The sequence below is a fragment of the Hemitrygon akajei genome, chromosome 6 (genome assembly GCF_048418815.1).
Source record: "Hemitrygon akajei chromosome 6, sHemAka1.3, whole genome shotgun sequence".
Classification (NCBI taxonomy): domain Eukaryota; kingdom Metazoa; phylum Chordata; class Chondrichthyes; order Myliobatiformes; family Dasyatidae; genus Hemitrygon; species Hemitrygon akajei.
In genome coordinates this window covers 7441297-7467341 of record NC_133129.1, presented here as the reverse complement: position 1 = coordinate 7467341, position 26045 = coordinate 7441297, and the positions used below count along the sequence as shown (strand labels likewise).

General features: G+C 54.5%; 1 protein-coding gene across 1 annotated transcript in view; it reads left to right on the top strand.

Annotated features, from left to right (window-relative positions):
* Positions 1-26045, top strand: part of LOC140728837 (receptor-type tyrosine-protein phosphatase kappa-like) — a 740427-nt gene that overhangs the window by 634032 nt on the left and 80350 nt on the right. The window contains exons 3-10 of the mRNA XM_073047833.1: positions 1984-2102; positions 7473-7560; positions 13492-13556; positions 14996-15032; positions 15529-15626; positions 15954-16079; positions 16179-16336; positions 25841-25976. Coding sequence (XP_072903934.1) covers positions 2034-2102; positions 7473-7560; positions 13492-13556; positions 14996-15032; positions 15529-15626; positions 15954-16079; positions 16179-16336; positions 25841-25976 — 777 coding nt within the window. The 5' untranslated portion in view covers positions 1984-2033. The remainder of the gene's footprint in view (positions 1-1983; positions 2103-7472; positions 7561-13491; positions 13557-14995; positions 15033-15528; positions 15627-15953; positions 16080-16178; positions 16337-25840; positions 25977-26045) is intronic.

The following is a 26045-nucleotide window of genomic DNA, read 5'->3' as shown; positions in this document are numbered from 1 at the left end:
CCTGTCACTGCCCACACACGCTGACACACAGCTGCCTAACGCAGGCTGTTGACTGTCAACCCCAGGAAGTGCAGCATTCTGAAATGACATTTGTATCTCCTCTATTGTGCCTCGCCAATCTTAGAGTTTTTTGAGAAAGTTACCAGGAACGTTGATGAAGGCAAGGCAGTGGACGTTGTCTACATGCAAGGCCTTTGACAAGGTCCTCCATGGGAGGTTGGTCAAGAAGGTTCAGTCACTCTGCATCAGGTTTCGCATTAGGGTTCAGTCACATTCAAGATGAGGTCGTTGATGGTGGTCTCTCTGACTGGAACCCATGGTTGGTGGAGTGCTGCAGGGATCGGCGCTGTGTCTGTTGTTGTTTGCAATCTCTATCAAAGGTCTGGATGATAATGAGGTTATCTGGATCGGCCAGTTTGCAGACGACAGCAAGACTGGGGGTGTAGTGGACAGCAGGGAAGGCTATCAAATCTTGCAGCAGGATCCGGACCAGCTGGAACTTCATCCAGACCAATGTAGAGTGTTGCAATCTGCAAGCACCAACCTGGGTACTGTACGTCTTACACAGAGAACAGTCGGGCACCGAGGAGTGCAGTAGAACAGAGGGATCTGGGAATACAGATCCATAATTCCTTGAAAGCAGCACCACAGGTAGATAGGGTGGAAAAGAAAACTAGGCATATTGGCCTTTATAAGTCAATGTTGTGTGCAGGAGTTGGGATGTTATGTTGAAGTTGTGTTAAGTACTGGTTGGTGAGGCCTTGTTTGCAGTTTTTGTCACCCAGCTGCAGGAAACATAAGTACAAGGTTGAATGAGTACAGAAGAAAATTACAGGGATACGGAGGACCTGTGTTATAAAGGAACATAGAAGACTGAGAGGAGATTTGATGAAGGGTATGAGGGGTATAGATAGGGTAAATGCACCCAGGCTTTTTCCACTCTCGGATGGGACTACAACTAGAGGTCACGAGTTAAAGGTGAGAGGTGAAAAGTTTAAGGGGAACATGAGGGGAAACTAATTCACTCAGAGAGTGTGGAACAAGTTGTTACTGGAAATGGTTCATGTGTGTTTGATCTCAAAATGTAAGAGAAATTTGGATAGGTAAATGGATGAGAGGAGTATGGAGGGCTCTGGTGCAGATTAATGGAGATTGGCAGATTCTGCATGCGTGAGATGGGCTGACTGGCCACTTTCTGTGCTGCAGTGGCCTATGATTGTAACATTCCAGAGCAAAACCCTGATCTGCACCAGCTTCAGTCCAGAGTTATTCTGCAGCATGCACCAGAGAGAGCTGAGCAATCTCACCACGAAGAGATGGTGTTGAAGCGGTGAGAATTGCCCCACGTTGAGTGGGCCGTTAAACAGCTGACGCAGAAAACCAAGAACATCTCTCTACAACGTCACAGCCTTGCTGTCACACGTGCTGAAGCACTCCCATCCATGTTGAGCTGGACATCCTTCCTCCGGAGTTTCCTGTCCAAATACCCCAACAAACTGAACATGCAACACGTAGCTCACATCCTCAGTGCCTCAAGCTCTTCTTGTCACCTTAGGTGAGAAGTTTAAGGAGAACATGAGGGGGAGGTTTCTCACTCAGAGGGTTGTGAGAGTGTGGAATGAGCTGCCAGCACAGGCAGTACACATGGGAGTTTAATTTCAACATCTAAGAGAGGTTCCGAGAGGTAAATGGATGGTAGGGGTATGGGGGCCGATGGACCCGGTGCAGATGATGGCAGTAGGCAGCTTAAATGGTTTTGGCATGGACTAGATGGGCCGAAGGTCCTGTTTTGTGCTGTGCATAATGGAAAGGTCTACCTGCAGCAGCTGAGTGCATAAACTGAACCACGTCACAGTAACATCACACTGGGTGGCCCACACCCTCACCTCTCACCCTTCATCTTTCCCTCTTTTTATTCTGTCTCTGATCTTCTCCGATCTGCCCTTTGCTCCCTCTCTCATTAACCTGTCTGCTTTCTCACAGTGGTGAAATCAGAGATCAACGTGTCCAACCTGCTGAAGTTCCTCACCAAGATGAGGCTGCTGGATGAAGACAGCAGTGGTGAAGATCAGGACGCTGATCAGCTAGCAAAGGAGTTCAGAGTGAGTGATGACATCAAACACCTTCTCCCCCAGCCAGCTGAAACCAAGACTCTCCCCCCTCACCTACCAGCCCAAAACCAGATGCCCCATCCAGCTACATACCCAGACTCTGCTCTACACCTACCCATAAAGACATTGCTCCCCCACATCCAGCCACCCACCAGACCCTTATCCCCCACCCAGACCCTGTTCCCTGACCCACCTACCCACCCAGACCCTGATCCCCCACCCAACTACCCACCCAGACCCTGATCCCCCACCCAACTACCCACCCAGACCCTGCTGCCCCACCCAACTACCCAACCAGATCCTGCTCCCCCACCCAACTACCCACCCAGACCCTGCTCCCCCACCCAACTACCCACCCAGACCCTGATTCCTGACCCAACTACCCACCCAGACCCTGCTCCCCCACCCAACTACCCACCCAGACCCTGATCCCCCACCCAACTACCCACCCACACCCTGATTCCTGACCCAACTACCCACCCAGACCCTGTTCCCTGACCCAACTACCCACCCAGACCCTGATCCCCCTCCCAACTACCCACCCAGACCCTGCTCCCCCACCTAACTACCCACCAGACCCTGCTCCCCAACACACAACTACCCACCCAGACCCTGCTCCCCAACACACAACTACCCACCCAGACCCTGATTCCCACCCAACTACCCACCCAGACCCTGATTCCCCACCCAACTACCCACCCAGACCCTGATCCCCCACCCAACTACCCACCCAAACCCTGATCCCCCACCCAACTACCCACCCAGACCCTGATCCCCCTCCCAACTACCCACCTAGACCCTGCTCCCCGACCCAACTACCCACCCAGACCCTGATTCCCACCCAACTACCCACCTAGACCCTGCTCCCCCACCCAACTACCCAACCAGACCCTGATTCCCACCCAACTACCCACCTAGACCCTGCTCCCCGACCCAACTACCCACCCAGACCCTGATCCCCCACCCAACTACCCACCCAGACCCTGATTCCCCTCCCAACTACCCACCCAGACCCTGATCCCCCACCCAACTACCCAACCAGACCCTGCTCCCCCACCCAACTACCCACCCAGACCCTGATTCCCACCCAACTACCCAACCAGACCCTGATTCCCACCCAACTACCCAACCAGACCCTGATTCCCACCCAACTACCCACCTAGACCCTGCTCCCCAACCCAACTACCCACCCAGACCCTGCTCCCCCACCCAACTACCCAACCAGACCCTGATTCCCACCCAACTACCCACCCAGACCCTGCTCCCCGACCCAACTACCCACCCAGACCCTGCTCCCCCACCCAACTACCCACCCAGACCCTGATTCCCACCCAACTACCCACCCAGACCCTGATTCCCTCCCAACTACCCACCCAGACCCTGCTCCCCCACCCAACTACCCACCCAGACCCTGATCCCCCACCCAACTACCCACCCAGACCCTGATCCCCCACCCAACTACCCACCCAGACCCTGATCCCCCTCCCAACTACCCACCCAGACCCTGATCCCCCACCCAACTACCCACCCAGACCCTGATCCCCCACCCAACTACCCAACCAGACCCTGATCCCCTACCCAACTACCCACCCAGACCCTGATCCCCTCCCAACTACCCACCCAGACCCTGATCCCCCTCCCAACTACCCACCCAGACCCTGATCCCCCACTCAACTACCCACCCAGACTCTGCTCCCCCTCCCAACTACCCACCCAGATCCTGATCCCCCTCCCAACTACCCACCCAGACCCTGCTCCCCCACCCAACTACCCACCCAGACCCTGCTCCCCCACCCAACTACCCACCCAGACCCTGATCCCCCTCCCAACTACCCACCCAGACCCTGATCCCCCTCCCAACTACCCACCCAGACCCTGCTCCCAGACCCAACTACCCACCTAGACCCTGATCCCCCTCCCAACTACCCACCCAGACCCTGATCCCCCACCCAACTACCCACCCAGACCCTGCTCCCCCACCCAACTACCCACCCAGACCCTGATTCCCCACCCAACTACCCACCCAGACCCTGCTCCCCGACCCAACTACCCACCCAGACCCTGATCCCCCTCCCAACTACCCACCCAGACCCTGATCCCCCACCCAACTACCCACCCAGACCCTGCTCCCCCACCCAACTACCCACCCAGACCCTGATTCCCCACCCAACTACCCACCCAGACCCTGCTCCCCCACCCAACTACCCACCCAGACCCTGTTTCCTGACCCAATGACCCACCCAGACCCTGATTCCCACCCAACTACCCACCTAGACCCTGTTCCCTGACCCAACTACCCACCCAGACCCTGATCTCCCTCCCAACTACCCACCCAGACCCTGATTCCCCACCCAACTACCCACCCAGACCCTGATTCCCACACAACTACCCACCCAGACCCTGCTCCCCCACCTAACTACCCACCAGACCCTGCTCCCCCACCCAACTACCCACCCAGACCCTGATCTCCCTCCCAACTACCCACCCAGTCCCTGCTCCCCCACCTAACTACCCACCCAGACCCTGCTCCCCGACCCAACTACCCACCCAGACCCTGATTCCCACACAACTACCCACCCAGACCCTGCTCCCCCACCCAACTACCCACCAGACCCTGCTCCCCAACACACATACCCACCCAGACCCTGCTCCCCCACCCAACTACCCACCCAGACCCTGATTCCCACCCAACTACCCACCTCGACCCTGTTCCCCACCCAACTACCCATCCAGACATGATCCCCCACACAACTACCCACCCAAACCCTGATCCCCCACCCAACTACCCACCCACACCCTGCTCCCCGACACACATACCCACCCAGACCTGATTCCCCACCCAACTACCCATCCAGACATGATCCCCCACACAACTACCCACCCAGACCCTGCTCCCCCACCCAACTACCCACCCACACCCTGTTTCCCCACCCAACTACCCACCCAGACCCTGATCCCCCACCCAACTACCCACCCACACCCTGATTCCCCACCCAACTACCCACCAGACCCTGCTCCCCAACACACATACCCACCCAGACCTGATTCCCCACCCAACTACCCACCCAGACCTGATTCCCCACCCAACTACCCACCCAGACCCTGATCCCTGACCCAACTACCCACCCACACCCTGATTCCCACCCAACTACCCACCCAGACCTGATTCCCCACCCAACTACCCACCCAGACCTGCTCCCCCACCCAACTACCCACCCAGACCCTGCTCCCCCACCCAACTACCCACCAGACCCTGCTCCCCCACCCAACTACCCACCCAGACCCTGATCCCCCACCCAACTAACCACCCACACCCTGATCCCCCTCCCAACTACCCACCCAGACCCTGATCCCTGTACCAATCCCCACACACCCTGATACCCCGTACCCATCCCCACACACTCTGATACCCCGTACCCATTCCCACACACCCTGATACCCCGTACCCATCCCCGCACACCCTGATACCCCGTATCCATCCCCGCACACCCTGATACCCCGTATCCATCCCCGCACACTGAAACCCCGTACCCATCCCAGCACACCGATACCCCGTATCCATCCCCGCACACCGATACCCCGTATCCATCCCCGCACACCGATACCCCGTATCCATCCCTGCACACCGATACCCCGTATCCATCCTCGCACCCGGATACCCCGCATCCATCCCTGCACACCCTGATACCCCGTATCCATCCCCGCACACCCTGATACCCCGTATCCATCCCCGCACACCGATACCCCGTATCCATCCTCGCACACCGATACCCCGTATCCATCCTCGCACACCCTGATACCCCGTACCCATCCCCGCACACCGATACCCCGTATCCATCCTCGCACACCCTGATACCCCGTACCCATCCCAGCACACCGATACCCCGTATCCATCCCCGCACCCTGATACCCCGTACCCATCCCAGCACACCATTACCCCGTATCCATCCCCACACACCCTGATACCCCTTACCCATCCCCACACACCCTGATACCCCGTACCCATTCCCACACACCCTGATACCCCGTACATATCCCCGACCCTGATATCCCGTACCAATACCCACACACCCTGATACCCCGTACCCATTCCCACACACCCTTATACCCCGTACCCATTCCCACACACCCTTATACCCCGTACCCATCCCCACACACCCTGATACACCGTACCCATCCCCGCACACCCTGATACCCCGTACCCATCCCCGCACACCCTGATACCCCGTACCCATCCCCGCACACACCGATACCCCGTACCCATCCCCGCACACACCGATACCCCGTACCCATCCCCGCACACCGATACCCCGTACCCATCCCCGCACACCCTGATACCCCGTACCCATCCCCGCACACCCTGATACCCCGTATCCATCCCCGCACACCCTGATACCCCGTATCCATCCCCGCACACTGAAACCCCGTACCCATCCCAGCACACCGATACCCCGTATCCATCCCCGCACACCGATACCCCGTATCCATCCCCGCACACCGATACCCCGTATCCATCCCTGCACACCGATACCCCGTATCCATCCTCGCACCCGGATACCCCGCATCCATCCCCGCACACCCTGATACCCCGTATCCATCCCCGCACACCCTGATACCCCGTATCCATCCCCGCACACCGATACCCCGTATCCATCCTCGCACACCCTGATACCCCGTACCCATCCCAGCACACCCTGATACCCCGAACCCATCCCAGCACACCCTGATACCCCGTATCCATCCCCGCACACCCTGAAAATCCGCACCCTCTCATACACACCCCTGCTCCCTCAGCAGCCTTCACAAAAGCCCTGAATGTTTGTGAGTCTAGATTCCATCCGGTCTTGGGGAAATTCACCCTAATGTTTTGCAAGACACCTGACATCTTGATATTAACATAGAATAAAAAAATATGAGCTGCATCTACTCTACTCCTTGCTGAATATCAAGTTCTCATTATGGACTTTAGATGCTAGTTGTGGCTCCGGTCATAAATTCTGCCTTTAGTGTCTATCCTGTCCTTAACTGCTGTCTTGCTCGTGATATTCATACAAAACGCCTCAGATTTCTCACTCATCCTTCTGCCAAGGACGTTCACGTGGACAACCTGTCTCAGATTCTCAGTCCTTCGACATCAGCATTATCCACTTTCTTGGTATTGAAGAAATATTCTGTTGTGCACCAGATTACCTTTGCAGTTTCTAACATTACACTTCCATCTGCCAAGGCCCAGGGTGCAGCTTTCCAGTCTCTCTACATCACAATCCCAGCGGGCCATCTCAGTGTGGATTACACAGAGACACAAGAGGCAGCAACATCCGTCTGTGTACGTACACTGACTTGTGTTCTCCCTGTTTACAGAATTTGTCAAATTACCCGCTACATACCTGCACTGTTGCGAAAGAACCGCAGAACTCAAGCAAGAACCGATACGTCACTATTTTACCATGTGAGTGTGGCTCGAATGTACTTTTGGTTTTGTCATGGTTATGTAAGGATTGAAATAGACATAAGCGGTCCAAACAGGGTGAACACAGCACTGGTCCAGATAAACCCAATCTAAGGCTTCTGGAGAAACGACCCATGGGAGGCCTCTCTTGTGGAGATCTTGGAACCAGTTCCTGTGTGGCAGCAGGAAATGGAAAATCAGGGATCCTGTATGACCGAGGAGATGGCATAGAAGCATCAGCCCAGCATTTTGAAGCGTCCATGAGAGAGTAAAGCTGAGCAGAAAGAATTAGCAGAGGACAGATGTCAGGTCATCGGCACTGGTGAGAGATGAGCTGCACGCTGAAGGATCAGAGGGGGTGCACAAAGCAGCAACTAGAAGCAAAGAGAGAAACATAAAAAGGAATCCTAAACATTGACATCGTGCTTGGATGCGGGGAACGTGAGTGAGGTACTTAATGAGTACCTTGCTTCAGTATTTACCGAGGAAGAGGATATGGAGGACCAGGAGATCAGTGCTGAGTGTATAAATATGTTAAGGCATTTAGAGGTGAAAGAGGAGGAAGTGTTGGGCCTCCTAATGAGCAGTAAGGAGGATAAGCCCCCAGGATCTGATGAGATTTATTCCAGGCTATTGAAGGAGGCAAGAGACTAGATTGTTGGGCCCTTGATCAGTATCTCATGTCCTCTCCAGCCACAAGCGAGGTCCCAGAGGACTGACGAGTAGTGAATGTTATACCTCCGTTTAAGAAGGGAACAAGGGAAAATCCTGGGAACTATAGACTGGTGAATCTCATGTCAGTTGTAGGGAAATTGCTGGAGAAAATTATTTTGGGATGGGATATTTGAACCTTTGGAAACCCCTGGCCTAATTAGGGAGAGCCAGCATGCTTTGTGCAGGTCAGGTTGTGCTTTACCAAGCTGATTGAGTTTTTTTGACAAGGTGACAAGAGGGATTGATGAGGGTAGGGCATCAACCTGCAACTGGAGCTAGGATGTGATGCTGAAACTTTATAAGGCACTGGTGAGGCCTCACCTTGAGGATTGTGAACAGTTTTGGGTCCTTCATCTTAGAAAAGATGTGCTGGCACTGGAGAGTGTTCAGAGGAGGATGATTCCGGGAAGTTAACGGTTATCAGACAAGGAATGTTTGTTGGCTCTGGGTCTGTACTCGCTGGAATTCAGAAGAATGAGGGGGCATCTCATTGAAGCCTTTTGAATGTTGAAAGGCCTAGACAAAGTAGATGTGGGGAGGATGTTTCCCATGGTGGGAGAGTCGAGGACAAGAGGGCACAGCCTCAGGATAGAGGGGTGTCCATTTAAAACAGAGATATGTAGAAATTTCTTGAGACAAAGGGTATTGAATTTGTGGAATTTATTACCACAGGCTGCTGTGGAGGCCAGGTCGATGGTCTATCTAAGGCAGAGCTTGATTGGACATGTCATCAAAGATTATGGGGAGAAGGCTGGGCAGTGGAGTTGTGCAAGAGAGAAAAGCATCAGCCATGATTGAATGGCAGAGCAGACTCGATGGGCCAAATAGCCTCATTCTGCTGCTGTCTTAGGGTCTTATGAGAGGCATCGACAGAGTGGACAAAGAGCATCTGTTTCCCAAGGTTGAAATGAGGGCGTGTATTAAAGATGAGGGGGGTAGGTTCAAGTGGAATGTGGTGGATGCCTGATAAGGTGGTAAAGGGAAAGACATTGGAGACTTTTAAGAGACATTTGGATAGTCACATGGATGTGAGGAAGATGGAGGGATTATGTAATTAGTAGGGATTAGTGTTTGGCTGTTTTGGATTTGCTCTTTAGCTGGTTCATCACACCATCGTGGGCTGAAGACCCTGTTCCTGGGCTGTACTGCTCTGTGTTCTGTGCAGAAGGGAAAAGGGATGTGAGCAGAGGACGGGGACTGACAGAGGTGATCAAGTCCTGCACCTGTAGTAGGTAAATGCTGGAGTCTGTTACCAAGCTGTGATTGGCTATGACTGGGTCGGGCAAACCCCATATGGACTCAGAAGAGGAAGGTGTGTTTGATACACAGCGTTCTGAGAATTCAACAAGCAGCCTGGCTAAGGGAGAATGTGGATGGGACACGTTGTGAGGGTGGTCTGAGAACAAGGTGAGCAGAGAAATAGCAGGTGGAGTTTAACCCACCTGAATGTGAGCTGTTGCATTTTGGAAGCTCTTTGAGGCTAGGACATAAACCAAGAAAAGTTAGGTCCTTGGAAATATTGAGGAACAGAGGGACATTGGAGTACAAGCCCAAAGACCCTGGTAGGTGGTAGATAATGTGGTTCAGAAGCCACCTGGGATATCAGCCTTCATGAGTTGGGGCACTGGATACAAAAGCAGGGGACTAATGCTCCAAGCTCATGTGTACGTGAGCTGCACTGCTGGGTGTAGTTCCGCAGGAAAGCTGTGAGAGTACTGGAGAGGGTGCAGAGGAAATATACCAGGACATTGTCTGGAAAGGAGCGGTTTAGTTATGAGGTGAGACTGGAAAGTTGGAGTCAGTTCACCTTGAAGCAAAGAACGGTAAGAACATAGTGCGTACAACACAGGAACAGCCCCGTCAACCCTCAATGACTGTGACACAATGATGCCCGTGTCCAGCACGTCGTCTGTATAGGGAGATGGTGCGAGCAGATGAGAACGGACACGGGGGTGTGGAAACGGATTAGAATGGACACGGGGTTGTGGAAACGGATTAGAATGGACACGGGGGTGTGGAGACGGATTAGAATGGACACGGGGGTGTGGAGGATTAGAATGGACACGGGGGTGTGGAGACGGATTAGAATGGACACGAGGGTGTGGAGACGGATTAGAATGGACACGGGGGTGTGGAGACGGATTAGAATGGACACGGGGGTGTGGAGACGGATTAGAATGGACACGGGGGTGTGGAGACGGATTAGAATGGACACGGGGGTGTGGAGACGGATTAGAATGGACACGGTGCTGTGGAGACGGATTAGAATGGACACGGGGCTGTGGAAATGGATTAGAATGGACACGGGGGTGTGGAGGATTAGAATGGACACGAGGGTGTGGAGACGGATTAGAATGGACACGGGGGTGTGGAGACGGATTAGAATGGACACGGGGGTGTGGAGACGGATTAGAATGGACACGGGGGTGTGGAGACGGATTAGAATGGACACGGTGCTGTGGAGACGGATTAGAATGGACACGGGGCTGTGGAAATGGATTAGAATGGACACGGGGGTGTGGAAACGGATTAGAATGGACACAGGGCTGTGCATACGGATTAGAATGGACACGGGGGTGAGAAGATGGATTAGAATGGACACGGGGGTGTGGAAACGGATTAGAATGGACACAGGGCTGTGCATACGGATTAGAATGGACACGGGGGTGTGGAAACGGATTAGAATGGACACGGGGGTGTGGAAACGGATTAGAATGGACACGGGGGTGTGGATACGGATTAGAATGGACACGGGGGTGTGGAAACAGATTAGAATGGACACGGGGGTGTGGATACGGATTAAAATGGACACGGGGGTGTGGAAACGGATTAGAATGGACACGGGGGTGAGAAGATGGATTAGAATGGACACGGGGGTGTGGAAACGGATTAGAATGGACACGGGGGTGTGGATACGGATTAGAATGGACACGGGGGTGTGGAAACGGATTAGAATGGACACGGGGCTGTGGATACGGATTAGAATGGACACGGGGGTGTGGAGACGGATTAGAATGGACACGGGGGTGTGGAGGATTAGAATGGACACGGGGGTGTGGAGACGGATTAGAATGGACACGAGGGTGTGGAGACGGATTAGAATGGACACGGGGGTGTGGAAACGGATTAGAATGGACACAGGGGTGAGAAGATGGATTAGAATGGACACGGGGGTGTGGAAACGGATTAGAATGGACACGGGGGTGTGGAAACAGATTAGAATGGACACGGGGGTGTGGATACGGATTAAAATGGACACGGGGGTGTTGAAACGGATTAGAATGGACACAGGGGTGAGAAGATGGATTAGAATGGACACGGGGGTGTGGAAACGGATTAGAATGGACACGGGGGTGTGGATACGGATTAGAATGGACACGGGGGTGAGGAAACGGATTAGAATGGACACGGGGGTGTGGATACGGATTAGAATGGACACAGGGGTGAGAAGATGGATTAGAATGGACACGGGGGTGTGGAAACGGATTAGAATGGACACGGGGGTGTGGATATGGATTAAAATGGACACGGGGGTGAGGAAACGGATTAGAATGGACACAGGGGTGAGAAGATGGATTAGAATGGACACGGGGGTATGGAAACGGATTAGAATGGACACAGGGGTGAGAAGATGGATTAGAATGGACACGGGGGTGTGGAAACGGATTAGAATGGACACGGGGGTGTGGATATGGATTAAAATGGACACGGGGGTGAGGAAACGGATTAGAATGGACACGGGGGTGTGGATACGGATTAGAATGGACAAGGGGTGTGGAAACGGATTAGAATGGACACGGGGTGTGGAAACGGATTAGAATGGACACGGGGGTGTGGAAACGGATTAGAATGGACACGGGGCTGTGGATACGGATTAGAATGGACACGGGGGTGAGAAGATGGATTATAATGGACACGGGGGTGTGGAAACGGATTAGAATGGACGGGGGTGTGGATACGGATTAAAATGGACACGGGGGTGTGGAAACGGATTAGAATGGACACGGGGGTGAGAAGATGGATTAGAATGGACACGGGGGTGTGGAAACGGATTAGAATGGACACGGGGGTGTGGATACGGATTAGAATGGACACGGGGGTGTGGATACGGATTAAAATGGACACGGGGGTGTGGAAACGGATTAGAATGGACACGGGGGTGTGGATACGGATTAGAATGGACACGGGGGTGTGGATACGGATTAAAATGGACACGGGGGTGTGGAAACGGATTAGAATGGACACGGGGGTGTGGATACGGATTAGAATGGACACGGGGGTGTGGAAACGGATTAGAATGGACACGGGGGTGTGGAGACGGATTCGAATGGACACGGGGGTGTGGAGACGGATTAGAATGGACACGGGGGTGTGGAGATGGATTAGAATGGACACGGGGGTGTGGAAACGGATTAGAATGGACACGGGGGTGTGGAGACGGATTAGAATGGACACGGGGGTGTGGAGACGGATTAGAATGGACACGGGGGTGTGGATACGGATTAGAATGGACACGGGGGTGTGGATACGGATTAAAATGGACACGGGGGTGTGGAAACGGATTAGAATGGACACGGGGGTGTGGATACGGATTAGAATGGACACGGGGGTGTGGAAACGGATTAGAATGGACACGGGGGTGTGGAAACGGATTAGAATGGACACGGGGGTGTGGAGACGGATTCGAATGGACACGGGGGTGTGGAGACGGATTAGAATGGACACGGGGGTGTGGAGATGGATTAGAATGGACACGGGGGTGTGGAAACGGATTAGAATGGACATGGTGGTAGGAGAGTTAATGGGACAGTGCAACTCGAAGTGCTAGAAAGCCTGACTCCAGGCTGTATGGGTAAATAATTGCTGGAGAAGGGACTTGTTGGTTTGATGTGATTTCCGCACCGTGCGTCCAATGACAGAGGGACTTGGTGAGACCAGCCCAAAGTATGTTGTACAGGTGATTGTTGACAGGACCTAAAGTGAGTCAGTGAGGCATTCTGCAGCCAGGAATTGGGGTCAGCAACACACTGCGATAGCAGTGGAGATGTGGTGTTCAACCGGGAGCAGGACAAACAGCAGAAAGGACAGGATCAGTGGAGTGCAGGGAGGTGGAATTCCTCTGCTGTGTCAGTAAGTACCAGGCGGTCCTTCCCTGCTGTAAGTGTTGTGTGTTGGTAGATTTACTGAATCTTCTCTCACCTCCTCTGCCTTTGACAGATGACAACTCGCGTGTGGTGCTGAAGGGCTGCAGTAATGGATATATCAATGCCAGCTATATTGACGTGAGTGTCAGCATGGGCTGTGGGGTGCAGGGCACAGCAAATAGGAGGTGGTAGCTCCTGATGTGTGACAAGGCTGAAGCATTTTCCGCCATGTCCAGTGAAGAGGTTTTTGAAGACTGGGCGTGAATAGAGATCCCTGCTGTGAGGTCACCCCATTCAGAGTCACCCCACACCTTCACGAGCTCTCTCGAGCAACTCGCTCTCCACCCTCGAGTCCAGTTGGCCTCACAGACAGAATTCCTCCCAAAATGGAGAGGCATAGTCAAAGACCCACTGAACACAATGTTCTCTGAGCAATGACAAATGTCAGAGCTCGGTCACAGTCCAAAAGCCACAGGTATTCTCTCCTGGTCAGGGGAGAGAAAGGTGATGACAGAGTAGTCCTTGAGGTAAGATCATAGAACACTGCACACAGAAACAGGCCCTTCAGCCATAGAACCGGAACATTACAGCACAGAAACAGGCCTTTTGGCCCTTCTTGGCTGTGCTGAACCATTTTTCTGCCTAGTCCCACTGACCTGCACCTGGGCCATATCCCTCCAAACCCCTCTCATCCATGTACCTGTCCAAGTTTTTCTTAAATGTCAAAACTGCCCATCTAATCTGTGCCAAACTCTAATTCTGCTGCATCCCACCAACTTGTACTTGGACCAGAGCCCCTCTTACCCCTCCCATCCATGTACCTAACCAAATTTCTCTTGTGTTGAAATACTGAAATTGTTCCACACTTGCACCGCCCTCTGGGTGAAGAAGATCCCCTTAGGTTGTCCTTAAACATTTCATCTTTCACCCTTAACCTATGGCCTCTAGTTCCCGAGGTGGACCAAGGTCCAGAAGTGACAGGTGTTTTCCTGGATGGATTGGCACAGGACCAAGTAGGATTAGTCCGGGTAGGTCATTCGGGCCAGAATGGAGGCCCTGGCCGAGGCAAGGACCCGTTGTTTCTCAAAGGGCGGAGAGCACCCAGGTCAGGCAGCAGCACAGGCCAGGGGTATCTCCCCAGTCACCAGGCCTTCCCCGGTACCCATAGAGGCTCAAGGACTGTATGGGCAGTCCGGCCAGAACTGGAGTCACCGGTCAGCTCCTCCAAGGTTGAGATTCAGCATCCTGGCCAGCCAGTGTTAATGATCAGCCATTCTCTGTGGATCCAAGATGGAGGAGTCGGTCATCGGACAGCAGCTGTTTGAGCAGCTCACACAATCCTGCCAGTGGAAGCGGGGAGGGGTGCGGTCCAAATCGGAGGGACAAGGATCAGAGGTTACAGTCCAATAGGGGTGTGTCAGAGGTCAGAGTGCATTGGAATTCATCAGTGCAATGCGGGTGACGGGGGGGGCAGAGTGCTCTGAGGGATAGGCCAGGAGTCAGAGGTCAGAGTGCCATGGGAGGTGTTGGTGGACTTCTCCCCCGCTCGACAATAACGTTTTGCTCCTTCCCTGTAGGGCTTCAGAAGGCAAAACTATTACATCGCAGCACAAGGTGAGTGTTGGAGTCAGATGGTGTCACCACTGCCGTCGCTCACCAATCTGGACACACCTTGGGCCACTGTGGTGACCCTGGGCACACCCTAGCAAGCCTGACCTCAGGTATCTTTGACCTCAGACCACAGTCAGACCCAGACATTCCTGACCCGTGATGCCGGTCTCCTATCCCTGATCTCCACAGGCTGACCCTGACTCAATCATCACATCCACTGAACCAATAAGACCATAAGACATAGGAGCAAAGTTAGGCCACTCGGCCAACCGAGACATTCTACTATGGCTGATTTATTCTTCCTCTCTCAACCTCATTCTCCTGCCTTCTCTCCATTACCTTTCACGCCCTGACTAATCAAGAACCAATCAACCTCCACTATGAATATACCCAATGACTTGGCCCCCTCAACCCTCCCCCAGGCGTTAGCCCCAGTTACCTGCACAGTGGTGGGGTGCAAAGGGGGCTGGTTCACCTGTTGTGTTGCCTGATCCCACAGGGCCAATGGAGGAAACTATTGCTGACTTCTGGCACATGGTGTGGCAGGAAGGCTCCAGCAGGATCGTCATGTTAACCAGAGTCAGTGAGCAGGGAAAGGTGAGTCAACCCCCAGACCCTACCCCAGTTATCCCACTCTGCCCTCCCATAACTGCACGCTGACCCCCACCTTGCCCTCTTGTGACCCCGCAGTGACCCCACTCTGCCCTCTTGTGACCCCACTCTGCCCTCTTGTGACCCCACAATGACCCCACTCTGCCCTCTCGTGACCCCACCCTACCCTCCAGTGACCTGTATTGACCCCATACTGACCCCCATTCCATCCCCTTGTGACCCTATTGACCCCTCTGACCCTATATGACCTCTGCCCTCTCTTGATCCCTGCCAGCCTGTGGTGTGAGAGTAACTCGTGCCTTTCCTTTGCAGTGTAAGTGTGAGCGATACTGGCCGAAGGAGGCAAGCCAAACCTTTGGGGACTTCACTGTCACCAAGATCAGCGCGACGAGTCCCAGGAGCAAGGAGTTTACCAACCGCACCCTGGAGCTGCACAAGGTCAGAGGGTGAGGGGAAGGTCAGAGGTCGGTTGGGGTCAGGACTTGGGATGGACCGTGTACAACACTGATTTCTCCCAACTTCTCCTTCTCCTCTCAGGCTGGAACTGCACCTGGGTCCTCCCGGAAAATACAGCAATTCCAATACCTGCAGTGGCCTGATCATGGCATTCCCAGGAATCCCATTGGTATCTATCGGCTGCTGAAGGCTGTCAATCAAATTGACCCTCACACAGGGCCCCTGGTCATCCACTGCAGGTGAGATTTCATCTCCAATTGCATTGCTCATCCTTCTCCAAACCCCATCCCAATCCCATTCCCAAACCCCATCTCAATCCCATTCCCAAACACCATCCCAATCCCATTCCCAAACCCCATCCCATTGCAAATTCATTCCTCATCCCCCCCATTCCCAGACCCAACCCATCGCATCCCATCATGAAACCCATTCTTGTCCCCACTCCAATCCCCATCACTGGTCCCAGCCCCATCGTCATTTAAATCCCCAAACCCCATGTCTAAACAGTGGCACCAGTCCCAACCCATCCCATTGCGAATTCGGTCCTCATCCCCATCCTCACATCCAATCACGAAACCCAACCTTGTCCCCATTCCAAGCCCCATCACTGGTCCCAACCCCATCCCATTCCTATGTCCATGCACATCCACAACCCCATCCCATTCCCATCCCCATTCCCATTCCCATGTCCATGCACATCCACAACCCCATCCCATTCCCATCCCCATTCCCATTCCCATGTCCATGTACATCCACAACCCCATCCCCATTCCTATGTCCATGTACATCCACAACCCCATCCCATTCCCATCCCATTCCCATCCCAATTCCCATCCCCATTCCCATGTCCATGCACATCCACAACCCCATCCCATTCCCATCCCCATTCCCATGTCCATGTCCATGCACATCCATAACCCCATCCCCATTCCCATGTCCATGCACATCCATAACCCCATCCCTATTCCCATCCCCATTCCCATTCCTATGTCCATGCACATCCACAACCCCATCCCATTCCCATCCCCATTCCCATTCCCATGTCCATGCACATCCATAACCCCATCCCATTCCCATCCCCATTCCCATTCCCATGTCCATGCACATCCCCAACCCCATCCCATTCCCATCCCCATTCCCATTCCCATCCCCATTCCCATGTCCATGCACATCCACAACCCCATTCCCATCCCCATTCCTATGTCCATGCACATCCACAACCCCATCCACAACCCCAACCCCATCCCCATTCCCATTCCCATGTCCATGCACATCCACAACCCCATCCACATTCCCATCCCCATTCCCATCGCCATTCCCATGTCCATGCACATCCATAACCCCAACCCCATTCCCATCCCCATTCCCATCCCCATTCCCATGTCCATGCACATCCATAACCCCATCCCCATTCCCATCCCCATTCCCATTCCTATGTCCATGCACATCCACAACCCCATCCCATTCCCATCCCCATTCCCATTCCCATGTCCATGCACATCCATAACCCCATCCCCATTCCCATTCCCATTCCCATGTCCATGCACATCCACAACCCCATCCCCATTCCCATTCCCATTCCCATGTCCATGCACATCCACAACCCCATCCCCATTCCCATGTCCATGCACATCCACAACCCCATCCCCATTCCCATGTCCATGCACATCCACAACCCCATCCCCATCCCCATTCCCATGTCCATGCACATCCACAACCCCATCCCCAACCCCATCCCATTCCCATCCCCATTCCCATGTCCATGCACATCCACAACCCCATCCCCATTCCCATGTCCATGCACATCCATAACCCCATCCCCATTCCCATGTCCATGCACATCCACAACCCCATCCCATTCCCATCCCCATTCCCATGTCCATGCACATCCACAACCCCATCCCATTCCCATCCCCATTCCCATGTCCATGCACATCCACAACCCCATCCCATTCCCATCCCCATTCCCATGTCCATGCACATCCACAACCCCATCCCCATTCCCATGTCCATGCACATCCATAACCCCATCCCCATTCCCATCCCCATTCCCATGTCCATGCACATCCACAACCCCATCCCATTCCCATCCCCATTCCCATGTCCATGCACATCCACAACCCCATCCCCATTCCCATGTCCATGCACATCCACAACCCCATCCCCATTCCCATCCCCATTCCCATGTCCATGCACATCCACAACCCCATCCCCATCCCCATTCCCATGTCCATGCACATCCACAACCCCATCCCATTCCCATCCCCATTCCCATGTCCATGCACATCCACAACCCCATCCCATTCCCATCCCCATTCCCATGTCCATGCACATCCACAACCCCATCCCCATCCCCATTCCTATGTCCATGCACATCCACAACCCCATCCCCATCCCCATTCCCATGTCCATGCACATCCACAACCCCATCCCATTCCCATCCCCATTCCCATTCCCATCCCCATTCCCATCCCCATTCCCATTCCCATGTCCATGCACATCCACAACCCCATCCCCATTCCCATGTCCATGCACATCCACAACCCCATCCCCATTCCCATCCCCATTCCCATGTCCATGCACATCCACAACCCCATCCCCATTCCCATTCCCATGTCCATGCACATCCACAACCCCATCCCATTCCCATCCCCATTCCCATGTCCATGCACATCCACAACCCCATCCCATTCCCATCCCCATTCCCATGTCCATGCACATCCACAACCCCATCCCCATTCCCATGTCCATGCACATCCACAACCCCATCCCCATTCCTATGTCCATGCACATCCACAACCCCATCCCATTCCCATGTCCATGCACATCCACAACCCCATCCCCATTCCCATGTCCATGCACATCCACAACCCCATCCCCATTCCCATGTCCATGCACATCCACAACCCCATCCCATTCCCATGTCCATGCACATCCACAACCCCATCCCCATTCCCATGTCCATGCACATCCACAACCCCATCCCATTCCCATCCCCATTCCCACGTCCATGCACATCCACAACCCCATCCCATTCCCATCCCCATTCCCATTCCTATGTCCATGCACATCCACAACCCCATCCCATTCCTATGTCCATGCACATCCACAACCCCATCCCATTCCCATGTCCATGCACATCCACAACCCCATCCCATTCCCATGTCCATGCACATCCACAACCCCATCCCCATTCCCATGTCCATGCACATCCACAACCCCATCCCCATTCCCATGTCCATGCACATCCACAACCCCATCCCATTCCCATCCCCATTCCCACGTCCATGCACATCCACAACCCCATCCCATTCCCATCCCCATTCCCATGTCCATGCACATCCCCATTCCCATCCCCATTCCCATGTCCATGCACATCCACAACCCCATCCCATTCCCATCCCCATTCCCATGTCCATGTCCATGCACATCCACAACCCCATCCCATTCCCATCCCCATTCCCATGTCCATGCACATCCACAACCCCATCCCCATTCCCATGTCCATGCACATCCACAACCCCATCCCCATTCCCATGTCCATGCACATCCACAACCCCAACCCCATTCCCATCCCCATTCCCATGTCCATGCACATCCACAACCCCATCCCCATTCCCACGTCCATGCACATCCACAACCCCATCCCCATTCCCATGTCCATGCACATCCCCATTCCCATCCCCATCCCCATTCCCACGTCCATGCACATCCACAACCCCATCCCATTCCCATCCCCATTCCCATGTCCATGTCCATGCACATCCACAACCCCATCCCATTCCCATCCCCATCCCCATTCCCATGTCCATGCACATCCACAACCCCATCCCATTCCCATCCCCATTCCCATGTCCATGCACATCCACAACCCCATCCCATTCCCATCCCCATCCCCATTCCCATGTCCATGCACATCCACAACCCCATCCCATTCCCATCCCCATTCCCATGTCCATGCACATCCACAACCCCATCCCATTCCCATCCCCATTCCCATGTCCATGCACATCCACAACCCCATCCCCATTCCCATTCCCATGTCCATGCACATCCACAACCCCATCCCCATTCCCATCCCCATTCCCATTCCCATGTCCATGCACATCCACAACCCCATCCCCATTCCCATCCCCCATTCCCATTCCCATGTCCATGCACATCCACAACCCCATCCCATTCCCATCCCCATTCCCACGTCCATGCACATCCACAACCCCATCCCCATTCCCATCCCCATTCCCATGTCCATGCACATCCACAACCCCATCCCCATTCCCATGTCCATGCACATCCACAACCCCATCCCCATTCCCATGTCCATGCACATCCACAACCCCATCCCCATTCCCATTCCCATGTCCATGCACATCCATAACCCCATCCACAACCCCATCCCCATTCCCATGTCCATTCCCATTCCCACGTCCATGCACATCCACAACCCCATCCCCATTCCCATGTCCATGCACATCCACAACCCCATCCCATTCCCATCCCCATTCCCATGTCCATGCACATCCACAACCCCATCCCATTCCCATCCCCATTCCCATGTCCATGCACATCCACAACCCCATCCCATTCCCATCCCCATTCCCATGTCCATGCACATCCACAACCCCATCCCCATTCCCATGTCCATGCACATCCATAACCCCATCCCCATTCCCATCCCCATTCCCATGTCCATGCACATCCACAACCCCATCCCATTCCCATCCCCATTCCCATGTCCATGCACATCCACAACCCCATCCCCATTCCCATCCCCATTCCCATGTCCATGCACATCCACAACCCCATCCCCATTCCCATCCCCATTCCCATGTCCATGCACATCCACAACCCCATCCCCATCCCCATTCCCATGTCCATGCACATCCACAACCCCATCCCCATCCCCATTCCCACGTCCATGCACATCCACAACCCCATCCCATTCCCATCCCCATTCCATGTCCATGTCCATGCACATCCACAACCCCATCCCATTCCCATCCCCATCCCCATTCCCATGTCCATGCACATCCACAACCCCATCCCATTCCCATCCCCATTCCCATGTCCATGCACATCCACAACCCCATCCCATTCCCATCCCCATCCCCATTCCCATGTCCATGCACATCCACAACCCCATCCCATTCCCATCCCCATTCCCATGTCCATGCACATCCACAACCCCATCCCATTCCCATCCCCATTCCCATGTCCATGCACATCCACAACCCCATCCCCATTCCCATTCCCATGTCCATGCACATCCACAACCCCATCCCCATTCCCATCCCCATTCCCATTCCCATGTCCATGCACATCCACAACCCCATCCCCATTCCCATCCCCATTCCCATTCCCATGTCCATGCACATCCACAACCCCATCCCATTCCCATCCCCATTCCCACGTCCATGCACATCCACAACCCCATCCCCATTCCCATCCCCATTCCCATGTCCATGCACATCCACAACCCCATCCCATTCCCATCCCCATTCCCACGTCCATGCACATCCACAACCCCATCCCATTCCCATCCCCATTCCCATGTCCATGCACATCCACAACCCCATCCCATTCCCATCCCCATTCCCACGTCCATGCACATCCACAACCCCATCCCCATTCCCATCCCCATTCCCATTCCCATGTCCATGCACATCCACAACCCCATCCCATTCCCATCCCCATTCCCATGTCCATGCACATCCACAACCCCATCCCCATTCCATCCCCATTCCATGTCCATGCACATCCACAACCCCATCCCCATTCCCATGTCCATGCACATCCACAACCCATCCCCATTCCCATCCCCCATTCCCATTCCCATGTCCATGCACATCCATAACCCCATCCACAACCCCATCCCCATTCCCATGTCCATTCCCATTCCCACGTCCATGCACATCCACAACCCCATCCCCATTCCCATGTCCATGCACATCCACAACCCCATCCCCATTCCCATGTCCATGCACATCCACAACCCCATCCCCATTCCCATTCCTATGTCCATGCACATCCACAACCCCATCCCATTCCTATCCCCATTCCTATGTCCATGCACATCCACAACCCCATCCCATTCCCATCCCCATTCCCATGTCCATGCACATCCACAACCCCATCCCATTCCCATCCCCATTCCCACGTCCATGCACATCCACAACCCCATCCCATTCCCATCCCCATTCCCATGTCCATGCACATCCACAACCCCATCCCATTCCCATCCCCCATTCCCATGTCCATGCACATCCACAACCCATCCCATTCCCATCCCCATTCCCACGTCCATGCACATCCACAACCCCATCCCCATTCCCATCCCCATTCCCACGTCCATGCACATCCACAACCCCATCCCCATTCCCATGTCCATGCACATCCCCATTCCCATCCCCATTCCCATGTCCATGCACATCCCCATTCCCATCCCCATTCCCATGTCCATGCACATCCACAACCCCATCCCATTCCCATCCCCATTCCCATGTCCATGCACATCCACAACCCCATCCCATTCCCATCCCCATTCCCATGTCCATGCACATCCACAACCCCATCCCATTCCCATCCCGATTCCCATGTCCATTCCCATCCCATTCCCATCCCCATTCCCACGTCCATGCACATCCACAACCCCATCCCCATTCCCATGTCCATGCACATCCCCATTCCCATTCCCATTCCCATGTCCATGCACATCCACAACCCCATCCCCATTCCCATCCCCATTCCCATGTCCATGCACATCCACAACCCCATCCCCATTCCCATCCCCATTCCCATGTCCATGCACATCCACAACCCCATCCCCATTCCCATGTCCATGCACATCCACAACCCCATCCCCATTCCCATGTCCATGCACATCCACAACCCCATCCCATTCCCATCCCCATTCCCATTCCATGTCCATGCACATCCATAACCCCATCCACAACCCCATCCCCATTCCCATGTCCATTCCCATTCCCACGTCCATGCACATCCACAACCCCATCCCCATTCCCATGTCCATGCACATCCACAACCCCATCCCCATTCCCATGTCCATGCACATCCACAACCCCATCCCCATTCCCATTCCTATGTCCATGCACATCCACAACACCATCCCATTCCCATCCCCATTCCCCATGTCCATGCACATCCACAACCCCATCCCATTCCCATCCCCATTCCCACGTCCATGCACATCCACAACCCCATCCCATTCCCTTCCCCATTCCCACGTCCATGCACATCCACAACCCCATCCCATTCCCATCCCCATTCCCATGTCCATGCACATCCACAACCCCATCCCATTCCCATCCCCATTCCCACGTCCATGCACATCCACAACCCCATCCCATTCCCATCCCATTCCCACGTCCATGCACATCCACAACCCCATCCCCATTCCCATCCCCATTCCCACGTCCATGCACATCCACAACCCCATCCCCATTCCCATGTCCATGCACATCCCCATTCCCATCCCCATTCCCATGTCCATGCACATCCCCATTCCCATCCCCATTCCCATGTCCATGCACATCCACAACCCCATCCCATTCCCATCCCCATTCCCATGTCCATGCACATCCACAACCCCATCCCATTCCCATCCCCATTCCCATGTCCATGCACATCCACAACCCCATCCCATTCCCATCCCCATTCCCATGTCCATTCCCATCCCATTCCCATCCCCATTCCCACGTCCATGCACATCCACAACCCCATCCCCATTCCCATGTCCATGCACATCCCCATTCCCATTCCCATGTCCATGCACATCCACAACCCCATCCCATTCCCATCCCCATTCCCATGTCCATGCACATCCACAACCCCAACCCATTCATCCTGTCTCTGAATCTCAAACTGAGCAGTTCCTTGAGTTTCCCTGTTCACTTATGTGAGCTTTCCGTGGCCTTTGCTTCCTGTGTGGGGCTTTCCCAGGTGTTCCTGGTTAGGGTACAGTTCCATGGATGGGCTTGGACCATAGATAGGCTTTCCTGGCTTAGTTTTCTGGGTGAGATTTAGCCATGGGTGGATTTCGATGGTGGGACTTCAGTATGTGGTGTTTCCTGGGTGGAGTTTGCTGTAGTTTCAAATTTGTTCATGGGTATGTTTTCAGGGTAGGAGATCTCTGATGAGGGTGCTGTTTTTTTTTGGTAGGGTGTGCCTGAATGTTAAGTTTACTGAGTGGTATTTCTGTGGGTGGGGTTTTCATGGGTGGAATTTGCCTGAGTGTGGGGTTTCTATGAGTGGGGCGTGCCAGGATGTGGGGTTTTCTGGGTGTGGTTTCTGTGGGTGGTGTTTCCATGGGTGGGGTGTGCCTGTGAGGGGTTTCTGGATGGGGTATCCCCAGGTGTAGGTGGTGTTTCCATTGGTGGGATTTGCCTGAGTGTGGGATTTCCTGTGGGTGGTGTTTCCATGGGTGGGGTGTGCCTGAGTGAGGGGTTTTCAGGGTGGGGTATTTCCAGGTGTGGGTGGGGTGTGCCTGAGTGAGGGGTTTTCAGGGTGGGGTATTTCCAGGTGTGGGTGGGGTGTGCCTGAGTGAGGGGTTTTCAGGGTGGGGTATTTCCAGGTGTGGGTGGGGTGTGCCTGTGAGGGGTTTTCAGGGTGGGGTATTTCCAGGTGTGGGTGGGGTGTGCCTGAGTGAGGGGTTTTCAGGGTGGGGTATTTCCAGGTGTGGGTGGGGTGTGCCTGAGTGAGGGGTTTTCAGGGTGGGGTATTTCCAGGTGTGGGTGGGGTGTGCCTGTGAGGGGTTTTCAGGGTGGGGTATTTCCAGGTGTGGGTGGGGTGTGCCTGTGAGGGGTTTTCAGGGTGGGGTATTTCCAGGTGTGGGTGGGGTGTGCCTGTGAGGGGTTTTCAGGGTGGGGTATTTCCAGGTGTGGGTGGGGTGTGCCTGAGTGAGGGGTTTTCAGGGTGGGGTATTTCCAGGTGTGGGTGGGGTGTGCCTGAGTGAGGGGTTTTCAGGGTGGGGTATTTCCAGGTGTGGGTGGGGTGTGCCTGAGTGAGGGGTTTCCAGGGTGGGGTATTTCCAGGTGTGGGTGGGGCGTGCCTGAGTGAGGGGTTTTCAGGGTGGGGTATTTCCAGGTGTGGGTGGGGCGTGCCTGAGTGAGGGGTTTTCAGGGTGGGGTATTTCCAGGTGTGGGTGGGGTGTGCCTGAGTGAGGGGTTTTCAGGGTGGGGTATTTCCAGGTGTGGGTGGGGTGTGCCTGAGTGAGGGGTTTTCAGGGTGGGGTATTTCCAGGTGTGGGTGGGGTGTGCCTGTGAGGGGTTTTCAGGGTGGGGTATTTCCAGGTGTGGGTGGGGTGTGCCTGTGAGGGGTTTTCAGGGTGGGGTATTTCCAGGTGTGGGTGGGGTGTGCCTGAGTGAGGGGTTTTCAGGGTGGGGTATTTCCAGGTGTGGGTGGGGTGTGCCTGAGTGAGGGGTTTTCAGGGTGGGGTATTTCCAGGTGTGGGTGGGGTGTGCCTGTGAGGGGTTTTCAGGGTGGGGTATTTCCAGGTGTGGGTGGGGTGTGCCTGAGTGAGGGGTTTTCAGGGTGGGGTATTTCCAGGTGTGGGTGGGGCGTGCCTGAGTGAGGGGTTTTCAGGGTGGGGTATTTCCAGGTGTGGGTGGGGCGTGCCTGAGTGAGGGTTCCAAAGGTGTTGTGGGGTTTCTGTGGGTGGTGTTTCCATGGGCTGGGATACTGCATGCAGGTTGTGGGAGTGATGCTGGTCTCTGCTCTCTTGGCAGTGCTGGTGTGGGTCGTACAGGGACCTTCATCGCCATCGACTACCTGCTGAAGATGGCAGAGGAGGAGAGCAAGGTGGATGTTTTCCAGTGTGTGGACCGGATGCGGGGCAAGCGGCCAGGCATGGTGCAGACCCTGGTGAGATGTCACCGCACAACCCTGGCCCGTCTAATACTCTGCCAAACCCGTGGCCCTCCCTTTCTCCCT